The 15,317-nt window shown below is 33.9% G+C and overlaps 1 protein-coding gene and 1 long non-coding RNA gene across 2 annotated transcripts; one reads left to right on the forward strand and one right to left on the reverse strand.

Annotated features, from left to right (window-relative positions):
• Nucleotides 1-202: 202 nt before the first annotated feature.
• Nucleotides 203-7,387, forward strand: LOC136798384 (uncharacterized). The gene is made up of 4 exons (XR_010845381.1): nucleotides 203-328; nucleotides 6,006-6,072; nucleotides 6,340-6,448; nucleotides 7,195-7,387. It is a non-coding gene; the product is annotated as an uncharacterized lncRNA (long non-coding RNA).
• Nucleotides 7,388-13,209: 5,822 nt separating this feature from the next.
• LOC136798419 (uncharacterized) lies at nucleotides 13,210-15,114 on the reverse strand. The gene is made up of 3 exons (XM_067055027.1): nucleotides 14,939-15,114; nucleotides 14,465-14,567; nucleotides 13,210-14,207 (listed from the first exon to the last, which is right to left on the reverse strand). The coding sequence occupies exons 1-3, from the start codon at nucleotides 15,016-15,018 to the stop codon at nucleotides 13,827-13,829; spliced, it is 564 nt and encodes a 187-aa protein (XP_066911128.1). The 5' UTR covers nucleotides 15,019-15,114; the 3' UTR covers nucleotides 13,210-13,826.
• Nucleotides 15,115-15,317: the final 203 nt, after the last annotated feature.

Raw genomic sequence — 15,317 nt, forward strand, 5'->3', positions numbered from 1 at the left:
GGAGCTGAAATGGTTAGGATAATGGATAATTTGTTTGGATTACTTTATTCAACGGGCTCGGATGGTGCTCAAATAGTTGGGACCAAAGTTCGTAAATATGGATTCAAACGGTTAGGATTGGAAATGATTATCAAGGGGTTCGGGACTGGTCAAACGATTAGGAGCAAAGTGAAGAGAAACGGTGCACATGAGGATGCTCGAGGTCACTACTCAAGAAAACACAAGATTGGTATTTTCATCAAAGGATGCAAGATTTTTTAGCCGTATATATCCAGGATGTTTGCTGTTTGAGTCTTCCAATTTGAGGAAAGGAAAAGAAAAGGCAAAGGTAAATATTTTTTGACACTTTTGCTTTAAAAGGATAAACAGTTAAATATGAAATTCAGTCCAGAGATTTCTTTTTTATGGTCCTTAGCAAAACCTCCAAGTTTTTCAAAATTGAGATATTTAGGTTTGAGATTTACTAATTCTGCTTGAAAAGAAATAATTTTAACGTGATGTGAGGTAAGATAACCTCATATCTTTTCAAAAGTCATATATATTATATTGACTTCAGGGTGTTAGTTCCTAAAGAATATTTGGAAGACTTTGAGTGGAATCTTTTAGCCAAGTTTCATTTTTTAATTGGTTATTCCTTTTAAAGCAAGGCTTTATTTTTATTACCACACTCCTTACACAATAATAACAATAGCCTGATTAAATTCTAATCATACATATTGGGCCATTCAAGAATTTGTCTGTATGTAACAACACGCAAGGGCGGGGGGGAAGACGACACAAGAATTTCAAAATTACCAAGGCAAGAGAACAAACTATTAATTTCCATTAAAAACATAAAAAAAGAGTGGAATTTTCAATGCATTTTGCGTCGTTCGACAGGTGGGTTACAAATATTTTCTGTAATGGCCCATTTCAAGTATATACACATTTTTTTATAAAAGAACAAACTATTTTATAAAAGAACAAACTATATAAGAACATATAAGACTTTGATAGCCAAAATCTTAAGAACAAGTTAAGAATATTTTTAAGGTTTTGTGGGCTTAAAACTGATCACTCAGAAAAATAAACAAAGATACTAAAAAAATGCTGAATAATATAACATAGTAATAGTAATAACATATTAAACATTTTTAGGCTTGAAATTGAAAAGTTAAGAACATCTGAAGCCTTCAAAAATTTTGGACATATTGTTATAAAATGTGTAGCTATCAGTGAACTATAAGACCAATGCAAATATCTAACATAACAAAACGAATACCTTAAAGGGACATAAAAGTAGTAAAATGTAAACAATTAAAATCACGTGTCCAAAACAAACTTGTAAAACAATTGAAACAATCATTTTTTTATTTTGATTTTGTATCCCGCTGCATACGGTTTGTTTACAAATATCGTCAGTACTTTTATGTCCCTTTAAGTGGGTAAATTTTTGTGTGTACTAATTTTTGCAAGACAAGATTAAATGAGTTAAATTTCCCGAAATGACCTTCTTTATTTAATTTTGCGACTATATAAATTGTAACTAGAAAAGAGATGTGTGTTTTTTAAAGGAACAAAGGCAGACAAAGTCACTCAAAAGCTTTCAAAAAAATTTTAGGAGGTTAATTGAGTTTACAATTGAAATGAAGGGTTGAACTCGTAATATAATAATTTGATTTCTTTCTTTCATTTCGCGAACTTCTATTTTCGTGATTGTAAAATTCCAAATAATTTCTTGTGGACTAATTTTCACAAATCAAAGGCCTTCAAATTTTTTGCGTGGACTAAATTTTGCAAAAATGGCCAAAATTCACGAAAACTGCGAAAATTTATCCATTTTAAGGTACGTAATAAATAATAAATTGATAATCTCTGAAATTTAAGGAAATCTTTGAAACAATCCAAGTCACTCGTTTTCAACAATTATAAAAAATATTAGTTTAATGATAGATATTCTGATATCGAAGTATAAAAACAAAACAAAACAACTAAAGCTTAATGTGTGCTTTTATCCAATGAAATTCTTCAGACTGCTCATGCCCAATAAACCAAATGTTATCGTTCTCAATGGCAACAATCATTGGTCTTGTAAGAGAACTAAGCAACACAGGATCTTCAATAGTGCCAACATTATTCCCATACCATAGGCCAGTTTCTTGATCTTTGAAAGCATTGAAGCTTGTTATCTCTGCATATACTTCATTTTCAATTTTGATCAACTTATTGATCTGAACAAACAGTTCTTTGGTTTTAAAATAACAAAATTCTCCAACTTTATAAAAAACATGATCCTCAATCTCATCACAATCTTGTCCAATTTTCTTGAAACTTTTAGCTGTCAAGCTGTTTGTTTTGAAAAATGTTTGTTGTTCTTTGGTTAATGAAAACTCTTTTCCTCGATCAACATGTTCAATCACCCCTTCACGTTGAAAAACAGCATTACTCAGTGCACACAGGGTATTATTCCGATCGTATAAATGGCTGAATTTTCCCATGAACTGTGAAAACAGAACCCAGTCAAGAATCTAAAAGTGGAAGAAACATTATTTATCAATACCCCTATTCTATCAGTCTAACCATTTTTTATAAACAACTCCATTTTTTGTCATGCCTGGATTTGCTAAAGATTTTTCGAAATAATTTTTGCAGAAATTACTTTTCACTTTTTTCATGGGTTTTCGGCAAAATCCTGAAAATTTGAACCCACGAAATATAATTTTTGCCAATTTAATTGAAAAAGGTTTTTAGATATCAAATACTTGGGTAATCTTACTTGTGTAGTTTCCATGATACATTCCTCCATTTTTGATCGATTCATGACTCGTCTTGTTATCCAGCTATTCATCCTCTCAAAGGCGTACATCCAAAAGGCGTAGAGTGGACCATTATCCCTGATCTTGTTGATGATATGATGTAGTAAATGGGTTGTTATGTTCGCAATTTGGATTGTACAATCCCTTTCAAGTAAAGTTAGTGCAACTTCCATATCTTCTTCTAGTGCTGTCAGTTCTTCTTCATCAAACTGCCTGGCATGACTTCTAGCCAGCACGTCAAAGAAGAATACCAGAGTGCGCCGTTGTTTCAACTCCAGCATATCCTTCAGGAGATACGTCCAAACACGATTTGCGGTGTACTAGAAGTAAAGGTTACGACATGTAATTGTAATTTCAAATCTTTGTTATTGGGAACTCTTTGTGGACATGTTGAGAATGAACAAACTCAAAATTATTCTACAGCTCATCTGGTAGTCTATTACACAATATTTAAAACATCCAAAAGTTTGCTCCACCATTAAAACATAAAAGTCATTAAATTAATTCATAAATATTGATCTTATTTGCTACATACCTCTGTACAACCATGTGTATTTTTCAACGCAACTTTTGGTGCAGTGAAAACATCCCCAGTGAACCCAGAGCAATGACTTGGAAACCTTAGCTCCTTTTTACACCTGTTAGAAAAAGATAATTCATTCAGTTCTAAGAAATTAAACATTAGGCGTACAAACTTTCTTCACGAGCAGAGATTTTCCAAATTTCAAAGTACACCCTAAATCTAGGCAAAAGAGTTTATGTAAAAAATTTGTCTTTACCTGCTAATTAAGAGGGAACGATTTTTGTTTCAATACTTGGTAGATAGCACTCACCTGTGATTTCCAATGTTAATATCATTTTCAGTCAATGTTTTGAATTTTTTTGGACGACAATTCTTCTTCGATATGGCAAGTTCATCCTCAGCATATTGCATTTTCTGTTCATCCACTTTACCTAAAGTCAAAAGGAAAATTGCATAGTGTGCCTAGCAGTGCATAGGGGTCTGAACTCCCTTTTTTTCATACCAGTCTGTACCAGTAGGGTATAAAAAAGAAATTCTGCCCAAAGATATGGAAGGAATCTGGAATTTCAAATCGTCATATCTTTAGTTCTTGAAAATATTTGGAGATGTTACTTCAGACCATGGAAGGCTATTTTATTCTGCCCATCCAATTTTGATAACAAGATGATGCAAATTTATGTGATAAATATTTTACCTATCAGCCAGTTAATTATTGTGTGAACAACATCAGTGATCGTGTGCATACCATCTGGTTGATAATGTTCATGGTAGCGATGGTAGCTCAATTTCATGAAGCAGTATGTTCCTGAAAAGAAAATCAATTTCAGATGTAGTCTTTCACAATTTACTTCTACAAGTGACAAAAAATTAAGAGCCTCTAGCTCCCTGATGAGAACGAAATGACTAAATTAGCATTTTTACATTATATTATTATCATTTACCTTTAGTGCCTTTGTCTTTGGCGTAATTCTTTTTTTGGTTTTTTGATTTCAGAGATTCAAATTTCTTCCTTGTATCAGCTTCTTCCTCTGGTGTAAACGAAACAGGTTTTTCTCTGTTCTCAATTTTGCCATATGATTTGCTTTTCCGGAGACAATGAGTTGCTTCTAGATATCTGGAAGACGAATGAAAAATAGGAAAAGTCAAATTGAAATTAATTGTTGGGGACCTTTTGCAATATTTGGGGAAAAATCGCCATATATCACTTTAGAAAGAGCACCTCTACTTTATGATATTTTTTTTTCTAAAAAAGTCAGGAAAAGTATGGCGCAAAAAATGCTAAGAATTAACATTCTGCGGTACTCAAATCTAATTTAATCGACTTAGGTTGACAAATTATTTTACATACCTCCTATTGTCTTGGTAAACAGTTTTGCTCAATGCATGGCAGTAGCAACCTTCGATTTTACACCATGGACAAGGCATCCGACCACCAGTACCTATAAAAGAATGAGATAAATTTTAAAAACAAACAATTTAACAAATATTTTTGCAAATTTTTCATTTCTCTCAAAGGTGTGAAAAAGGCTTAAAATTTCAGGGTAGCTCAGAAACTTTTATGCTTATATAAAAATAGTGTAGAGCAAGAGAGAACCAATTTAAAATATTTTTTTTCAGATCTCAAAATTACCAACCTGGCTGTTGCAGAACTTTACCAATAGCAGGGAAGTCCAGGATGTACTGTAAAAGGCGCACTTTGATCTCAATAGGAGCAGCCATATACTCTGGTTGGTACATTTGACAATGGGATAGAACCATCAACTCGTCAACTAAGATGTCTAGGTACGGGTCTACATGAAAAGCTTCTTTTCGGCCATTGCCTGGGATTATGCCAACAAGCATGATACCACCAACTGACTTTCTTAGTGCACTGGGGAAGTTCAGCAAGGAAATCATCAGGGGCCACATGGAGTAAACTGTGTGCATAGTTTTGAATGGGTTGACCCCATCACTGCAGAAACTCATTGCACATCCATTTGATCCGTCAAATTCCCCATCTTTACTGAACCATTTTCCCCATCTTGCAGTGTCCCAAATATCCTTTATGTACCCATCTTTTGGGCGAACAGTGTGTGCATTTAGAATTCTAACCAAGTTCTCGTCTCCATATAGGCGGGCAATCCTCGGTCCTATTGGAAAATACTTAAATGTCTTTTGCTTGCTTCTGTCTTTGCCACATGTTGGACAGTTTGTGAGCGTTGAAAATTCATCACGGAAAACAAAACAGTCTCCTTCACAAGATTTGAAGGTTTCAATCGGGATCAGAAAATCCTTGATCTTTGCTTTGGCTTCATCATATGATACACACGATTCATTAGGCTTTGGCAATTTGAAAAGTTTGTCACATCGGAAACTTTCAGAAACTGTAGCTTTTGCATAGCTTGGGTGTGAAACAAACTTTCTGAACTCTAAATAAATGTGGTCTAGGACTGAGATGTCAGACCCTTCAAATAAATGTGTGGTTGCAGCTGGATGGTCATTGAAGAGGGTAGGGTAATTAGGACATTCAATTGTTGGTAGTTGATTATATTGGTCGGATTTGGCTATATGTAGCAATGCGTCTTCACTTGCGTGTCGATAAACTGTCTTAGAGCAGCGGATACGACCATTACATCTATGGCTGCTGCAGAAACAAGCGACAGCTATAAAAGAATTGAAGTTGAATTCATCTTTTTTTACTTTCACAGCCATTCTACTTGAGAGGAAATCAAAGACACAAATATCAAGAGCTACTCTATGGCTTCTACCAGAACTGTAAGATTTATTGTTTAAAACCCTCACGTGCTTCACAGCTTTTTAAATTTATGCCTTCTCTCCCCGGACAATATACATCCTCCACCCGGGGTGTACGAACATTTCTAGAAGAACCCAATCGAGTCTAATGCTTAAATTTTCATAATATCTGAGTCTAGATATGCTTATAAGTCTAATGCTTATGAAAAATGTATTTATATGTTAAGAATATTTCACCCTAAATTTTAGTAATTTCTTAAATACTTGATGTATTGCTTATTGTTTTAGGTTTCAATACCCGTTGTCGAAATGCTTCACAATCAACCTGGCAATAAAACACCAAGTAAAACAAGCGATCAAAATTTCATACAAAATTAGTGATTATCGAGAAAACTGGGTAAGTGAAGGATATAATTGTAATCTTAGATTTACCTGGGTTAACCATAATCGTTTATCTCTATATTTTTATCTCCACTCTTCAAAGCTTGCATGTACTTAGCAAAATCAGGTCAATGGAACTTAATTATGCCACCCCTCCCTATTTTGTTAATTTCTATCTGGAGTATCCACCCTTAGGTAAGGATTGAAAATTATCGGTTAACCGGGAACTGGTCATAGTGTATAGTAGAGGCCACTATGTCTTCCCGTGTGCAGCAGCTTGTGCAAAGGGATTTTATGATTGAATATTGTTCCTTGAATGTAGAAGATTTTTGTTCACTGGAAGGTATTCTTTCCAAAAAACCAAAAAATTTTGAATTTTGGCAAATTTTTATTTTTCGATGACGTCTTAGTTTTATATATTCATTTTCAGATATAGGTTGTGACCTTTTTCTTTATCAGTATTTCATGCTCTTTCGAATGAAACAAGAATTTTTCAATTTTGACGACCTTTTATTTTGGTTGCCATAGTAACCAATGACGTCAGTTTCCATGGCAACCGGTGGTCACACCCGGCCCCACCTCTCAAATTTTGATCTTCTACATTCAAGGAACAATATTCAATCATAAAATCCCTTTGCACAAGCTGCTGCACACGGGAAGCTTTTTCGCGACATAGTGGCCCCTACTAGTATAAGACAGTATCACTGACTAGTGATAATAGAATATAAGGAGAACATTTATTTATCACTTATTTTCCTTTAGATAACAGTGTTGGAATAGACAGCTTTACGTACTAATGACGCTCTTTTTCGTTTTGATATGACGGCAAAATGCTTTATGATGCTTCAAATATTTTTATTGTATTATATTAGTAGATCACATATTTATTTTTATAAGCATAAAGTTTATAAGCATATAAAGGTAGAAATTTGAGTAAAAGATAAGCATACGACTTCACGAAAAGCACCAGTGCTTAGAAAATTTGTCCCCGTTAACCTACCCTATTATTTTTTAATCAGGGCACTCTATTTTAACACCCTCCTTGAGTTGTCGAAAGAACCTCAAATTTTGCAGGTATGTTCCCTATGAACGATTTTGGGCTTTTAAATTTTGTAATTTCTCGGTTTCCCTATTATTATTCAGGAAAAACGATTTTACCCCCGGTTAAAAAAAGGTTACCTTGCAACAAGAAAAATGCCTAAATTGAAAAAGTCTTTAAGTCCAAAAAAATTTTTTTACTTACTCTTAGGTGCCAAATAAACGCCACCCCCCCCCGCTTGTTAATTCTTCGAAAATTTTCGTACTCCCCCCCCCGGACCTTATTAGGACGCCCCCTCGTTTATTAATTTTTAAGAATATTTTCAACTATCAAGGAGAAGGCACCCTATTTTGCTCTAAATAGCCTTATTTTGGGTTTTCAGAAGTACAATTTCCAACCCCACGGCAATTAGCCCCCTCCCCCCGTTTATTAAACTCTCGAAAATTTTCAACCCCCCTGTTTATTTGGCACCTAAGAGTAGGCTATCCCCCCTCTAAGCATTTTCAAGCTGAAATGCCTAGATAATCGTTGACTTTTATAATGTACCTTAAGGGCTCTGACCATAGTAAAAAATCAGTATTTCAGTTTAATGTCGATATTTTGGCTGAAGGTTCCTTTTAGGAACTAGCAAAAAACTGCGTTTACAGAATTGTGGAATATTAATTCCTTCGTCAGATATTTAGTATCAAACTTTGTGTATCTAAAACCTCATCTTTTAAAATCAAAACTCTCTATAAAGTATGCATCAAGCTAATTACGGCAGAATAATTACAAGCCAAGCCAAGACGCAAAATGTTCTTGTAAATAGCTCATCGCTTACACATTGTATTTCGAAGTTAAACAGTGTTCACCATTAATAAAAGTAAATTCCCATAATAGCAATGAATCATTTATTACTTTCATGATCATAAAATTAATTAATTTATGCAATGATGTCATTAAGAATAATTATAATTTAAATCTACAATTGTTAAAACCTAAAACCGCCAAATTAAGTTCCCACCAAAATTTCTTTTTTCCGCCAAATTAAACTTTTTGAAAATATGATCTCTTTTAAGGTGTTTTTCAGCAAACGCCAAATTAAATTCCCGCAAAATTTAGTTTTTTTGGCCATCCGCCAAATTAAATTCCCGCCAAAATTTCTTCCTTTAAGGTATGGTCATGACAATAGATCTAAAAGGATTAGGATTAAAAGTGAATCCATTTTCGAACACTACTGTCACTTATCAAGAACTACTCTTAGTAGGTGCCAAATAAACGCCCCCCCCCCCCCCGCTTGTTCAATTTTTTCTTGTTATACGCATTAAGGCCGGGGAAAATATTCGTCATTTTTCCCCGATAAGGTATATAAGAAACCGATTTTTGTTATTTACTTTCTCGTGTAAGAGCTTTATAAAGATGATTCATAGTTGGCGGAGGAGCGGAATCGGCCCTATTTTTGGACGGAATGACGGAATTTTGCGAAAATTAGACGGAATTGCGGAAATTGGGTCCTCCGACGGAGACGGAAAATTAGACAATTTTATTGCAGAAAAACGGAATTCAGCAAGAAGTTTTACGGAATTTTAGAATTTGCAAAAAACAATCACAATTCGCACCCCCTGACAAATGATATTAATTGGTCCGATATTAAGGAGGGGGTAATACTAGGGTTGAGGGGATACGGGGTAGCCAGACCTCCAAACCCTGGACCCTTAGAGATACTGATTTTTACTGAAATGGTGACCCTTAGAGAGACTGAAAAATTCCCTACCCTTATTATTATAGAGAGCCTCTTGGTTGCGTTAAAATTGGCTTGACACGAAAATTGGAGTTGCTTATAAAAAAATGTTCAAGGTTTACTACTCAGGGAGGCATGTTTTTCAACTTCTGTTAAGGTAGAAGAATATAGTAGTGTTCATCTCTATCTGTCTACAAATTCTTTTATAAGAACATTTTATTGCATTTTTAACCTAATTTTTCTTTGGAAACTGCATGAAATTGTTCACAAATGTCGAACATTCAAGAAAATTGGAGTTGCTTATAAAAAAATGTCGAATGCTCTACGTTGGAGGGTTACTCTTTCGAATGTATTACGCAATCAAATAAAAACAAACGTTAAAAAACAAGAAAAAAAGGGTTTACGAATTTGAAAGCTGACTGTTCTGGACTGTTAGTAGAACCCTTAGAGAGACTTTATTGAAAAATTTCCTTCAATTTTGAAAAATTCCCTACCCTAATTATAGAAACTTAGTTGCAATTTTTACCTCAGTGGGCAACACCAGGCTTGACACGAAAATTGGAGTTGCTTATAAAAAAAATGTTAAAGGCTCTACGTTGGAGGGTCAGTCTTTCGAATGTATTACGCAATCAAATCAAAACAAGAACGTTAAAAAGAGAAAAAAGTAGATTTACGAATTTGAAAGCTGACTGTTCTGGACTGTTAGAAGAAAGATGAAAGAAGTTTGGCATATTCTTGGACATCATCAGTGAAGAAACCTCCATTTTTACTGCTAAAACAGAAGCATTTCAAAAAGTTAAGTATACCTCTTTTATTTGAATTCATTTTTCAGGAAACCATATTCTTTTGAAAAAATCTGAGACAGTTTGTCGAGATTGTCTTGATTGTGTAAAAATTTTTAAAGAAATGCATATTTCAGAATTTTTGAGCTGTTTTATAGCTCCAAAATCTAATTTTAGAACAATTTATCAACAGTCGTTGCCTTAAAGAATAAAATCGAACGATCCCTCGACTGTCGATAAGGTAAAATGGAACGTTAGAACACATTTATCGACAGTTGACACTACTAGGTCAAAAAACATTGATTAGGCTCATGTTCAATGTTTTTCGCTGACTGTCGGTAGCTTTTATTGACAATCAACAGTTTTATTGGACTGTCAATTACAGATTATTGACAGAAAATATTTTCTATTGACTGTCAATCCATTTTCTTGAAAAGTAAAAGAATATATTGACCGTCAATATTTCTTTATTTACAGTCAATTTTTTGGATTGACTGTCAAGTACTCTTATTGACAATCAATATTTACATGTTGACAGTCAATTATTTTGATGACAGCTGGTTTTTTACATTGACTGTCAGTATAATATCTTTTACTTGGATTATTAAACCTCTTTTGTTAGAAAATCAAACAAACAAAAAAACAAAAGAAAAACTACATACTTTAAATTTTTGATATTTTATATGATTGACATGTTGATTTTGCATCAGCGTAGGTGGGCATTTGTTTTGGTTTCGACGTCTGTATGAGCCTTGATTTCAAAATTATTGTAAGCCGAATTGACCCAAACTTTTGAAAAGATAGCAGTAAAGTTCAAAAATTAACCTTTTTGTACCCAGTTTAACATCGGAGTCTCTTTTTAACGAGCATAATACAAAACGTCCCTCCATCGTTATGACCTTTTCCTGGCCTGTTTTCTTGTCTACATAACTATTAATAGAATATGCTGTGGAAAGGGAAAGAAGGTGTTCACTCCTTTTCCTTTTATTCTCTTAAAGTGTGCGATATTGTGTGAGGCTGAGTTTGTTTATCATTTTCCACTTATACGGAACATGCTCTATCAACGTGACAAATAAATACAGCTCTTTTGATTGGTCGAAAGATCAAATTTCCAAATAAACAAGCCAATCAGATTTGACAAGCGCGGTGTTTGGAGCTCAATGGTTTAGGATCTTAAACAAGCGAGTGTTAACCATAGTATTTCCCAATCTCGCAGACACACAGAATTTTTAAAATGGCACCACTTTTCACCATGATGATGAACATTGGACATTTTTGCAGCAAAAGAGCATTCTGAAAAGGTGATATAAAGACAAGGTAAGGAATCATAATTTTTGAATTTATTATAGTACTTTTCCTTCATGTATATTTTGAAAGTAGCCTCAGGAACTTTTATAAAGTGTTATAATATATTAGCTATAATAACAAAATCAACAAGTCACATATATATAATAATATGGTAAAAAGGTTAGCTAGATGGAAAAAGCCAATAAATTTACATATTTTTATTGAGAAAAAAAATTGTATCTCTGAGTTTAGAACTATAATAAAACAAAAGCATCATGAACAATTTTTTCCACAGTTTAATGAGGAAAGAGATATTTTGTATAGGTATACATACGAAATGAGCTGAACCTTGACAAGCTCTCAAACAAACTTGGTAAAAACCTGCTTGCCTTTGTCGAAAGATCTTTCATATTATCAAAACAATAAAAATGTTTGCTAAATAGGCCAGAAAAATATCAGCTACGGTTTACCCAAGAACAACAAAAATAAGAAACTTTTTCCTTTGTTTGAAGTGTGTTGTTAGCTATATATATAACAACATCCAACGAGGCTAGAAATTCCAGCGTCGCATATATTCAGCGTGAGTTGGAGAATTTTTTTTTTATTGATATCTGAATACAGTTTATAATTAGGCGGCAATCACAAATATCTTCGTTTCGCGTCGCCCGACTGACTCTCGAAAATTGAGTCGGCGAGTCGGTAAATTTGTCGGACTTTTTCTGTCGGTGACGTTTCCTTCGTTCAAAAATTTTATTATTGCCGATTTTTTGTGAGCGATTTCTAGCGCATTCGTGGCATTTTGACTTTGTTTATCATTACATGCCCCATTTTGGGTCGGATGTCACAGTGTTCAAAGGTCATAATTTTAAACCACCCATAACACGCGGTTGTTTTGGCTGCTGGCTGGCTGGCAGTTTCCTTCAAGAATACACTCCAAAAATGAATGATGGAGGTAAGAAAACCCGAAAATTTTTATGACCGACCGACCGACCGACTCACTTTTTAGACCCAACGAGGACGCGAAATGAAGATATTTGTGATTGCCGCCTTAGGCATAAGCTTTTTGCATCATTTCCAGACTGGCAAATTTGAAAACTTCAAGTTAGCAGTTTTCGAGCTAAATGACGACGTCATGAAAGTGCAAATGACGACGTCATAAAAGTGCAAATTATGACGTCACTCAACTCTGAATCAATTTTTCATTTCCGTAAAAGCTTTTTTTGAGTTAAAGTTAACCGGATTTTTTTGGCATTACGTGGATTTTCTTGGTAGAAAAAAGTTTTGAATCAAGTAAATAGCTAATTAAAAATTCTTTTGTGCAGAAAAACCCAATTTACACGCTTTTTTTATAAGAATGGTGTTTTTTCATTTATAACTTTAATTGTAGAAATTTTAGCGAGACTAATTTCTCGCCCAATTGTGAGATCGCTAAAATTTATCCACGCGAAATTTTATCAATAGAAAGGGTTTCAGTGCAAAGAAATGCTAGAAAACGAATCCAATCAATAATGTAGTACGGGTATTCGCTAAAATTTATCCACGCGAAATTTTTTGAAATCGTGATTTGCTAAAATAAATCCAAAAGAAATCAAGATATTCCTGGCTCGCTAATATACGCTAAAATTAGTCTCGCTAAAATTTCTACGATTAAAGTAACTTTTGGGAGAAAATTCTTAGGGTTAGAAATGACGTCACAATTTGCACTTTCACGAAGTTATGATTTAGCTAAATTTCTAATTTGAAAAGTGCTTACTCAAATTTGTTTTTGATCAGGCATCTATATTAGGGCAGTGAAAAAGTTAAAAAAGAAGTTAGATATCACACCAGAAACACTAGTTTAAATAAATTATTACAAGCTAAAGTTTAACGTGACCTTTGAACCAGTCAAATTCTTCACTTTTTTCATGACCAACAAACCACACTCTTTCTTCTTCGATTGCAACTACCAGCGGTCTTGACAGGCTTTCCAATTCCACAACTTTTTGGCTGATTTGTTTGTTCTCACCATTCCAAAGGCCCGTCTCATAGTCCTTTGAAGCGGGAAATATCCCAACCTCAGCATAGTTATCATCATCAATTTTCACAATCTGCAAAATTTTTACAAAACAGTTTTCCTTTTCATTGAAACAAAATTCATTTACCCCATACATAATGAGATCCTCAACATAGTCAACTACCGGTTCAATCTTTTTGAATTTCTTAGCAGTGTCAGTGGTGGTGTCAAATTTTATCTTTTCTTGGTCAGAAAGTTCAAAAGAGATCCCATTGTCAAAATCTGCAATAACTCCGTCTCTCTCAAGAGCTTGATTGGCCATTTGGCATAGGGAATTGTCTTTGTCATATAGATGGTTGAACTGCCCAAGGAACTGTGAAAACAAGACCCAATCCAGAATCTGAAATAAAGTGATATGAAGAAGTTATTTTTAAGATGCTGACTACTGTACCCTTATACATTGTATTCTCTTGTTCAAAAGTAAATTATGCTTTATAAGGTTGTGATAATTATTAGGGTAATAATATAGAATACAATTTCTTCTATTTCTAGTTGAATTTTTAGACCTAAATGTTAGGATCTGTTTAAACTCACTTGTACTGTTTCCATAACACATTCCTCCATTTTTGAACGATTGAGTACCCTTCTTGTAATCCAAGAATTCATTCGCTCGTTAGAGTACATCCAAAAAGCGTACAACGGTCCGTTATCTCTTATCTTGGTGACTAGATGTTTCAAAATGTGGGTTGTGATGTTTGATAAATAAATGGTGCAGTCCCTCTCAAGGAGAACCAAAGCGATGTCTACATCTTTTTCAAGGGTATCCAATTCTTCTTCGTTGAATTTTCGTGCATGGGTTCGAGCCATAACGTCAAAGAAGAAAAACAAACTGCGGCGTTGTTTGACTTCAAGGCTGTCTTTCAAGAGGTAGATCCAGATTCGATTAGCTGTATACTAAAAAAATGGAAATATTTTTTACTGTGATACATTTTGAACTACCCAAATTTTACACCCCCCTGCATTCATCGTTGCTTCCTGAGTTTCAGGTCAAATATTAAAGAAAATCAAACTTTTTTGCTTTGACAAATTGGAGAAGAGAAGTAAAATAAACATGAGTGTTAAAAATGTTTTTAAATGACACGGAAATCTCATTTAAGTCACATTTTGGGGGTCTTTGCAATGGAGATTAGACAGAAAATGAAATGCCTCACCTCAGTCCAGCCATGAGTGTTCTTCAATGCAACTTTTGGAGTTGTAAAAATATCACCAGTAAACCCAGAGCAGGTAATTGGAAAGTGTAACGTCTTTTTGCATCTTAAAAGAAAAAATAGTTATGGAGAATTATGGAAAAATCTGAAGAAAGCAGACACATTTTTATATTGAGTAGAATCCTTACAATTTATACCGAATTTGGTAACTTGTATACTTACTGTAATGTTTCCCTTATAAAAACCTATTCAATAATCTTGGGAATTGAAGAATATAATATATTGATTCTAACGAGAAGTGTAATTTTATTTCAAGTTTAGATTATGAGTTATGAGGATTTAATTTTATATGAAGATTCTTTGGGACACACTGTATACTGTGAGGTCCATTTATTAAAATTAGCGTAAATTGTTATCGAAGAAAAACATGGAAAAACGAATATCAGAGAGACTAATTTGTTTTCTTAATTTCTTTACCTTTCATTGCCTTTTTCGATTTCGTCTTGAGACAGAGTTTTGATTTTACCACCATGGTAAGATTTCTTAACAACGCCCATTTCATTTTCTGCAAGAGATAGCTTTGATTCATCGACACCACCTTGGAATAAAGAAATATATTTGTCTAAAAATAGGACCTGAACGCAGTGCTCAGGGGTAATCACTCTTGAATTTTGTTTGAGATCTTCTTTTGCCTTTTTTTCAACTGTTTTGTAATATTCGGGGATACGTAATAAGATATTTTCGAAGTGAATCACCAAAAGTACTTTTCTAGATATTCCAAGTTTACTGAACTCTCCAAATACTCTTTTTCTGCTCTCTGTTTATTTCAATTTTGGTTTGTAATGAAAAAGCCTTT

Source organism: Clytia hemisphaerica, unplaced genomic scaffold, assembly GCF_902728285.1.
Source record: "Clytia hemisphaerica strain Z4C2 unplaced genomic scaffold, Clytia hemisphaerica genome assembly, whole genome shotgun sequence".
Classification (NCBI taxonomy): domain Eukaryota; kingdom Metazoa; phylum Cnidaria; class Hydrozoa; order Leptothecata; family Clytiidae; genus Clytia; species Clytia hemisphaerica.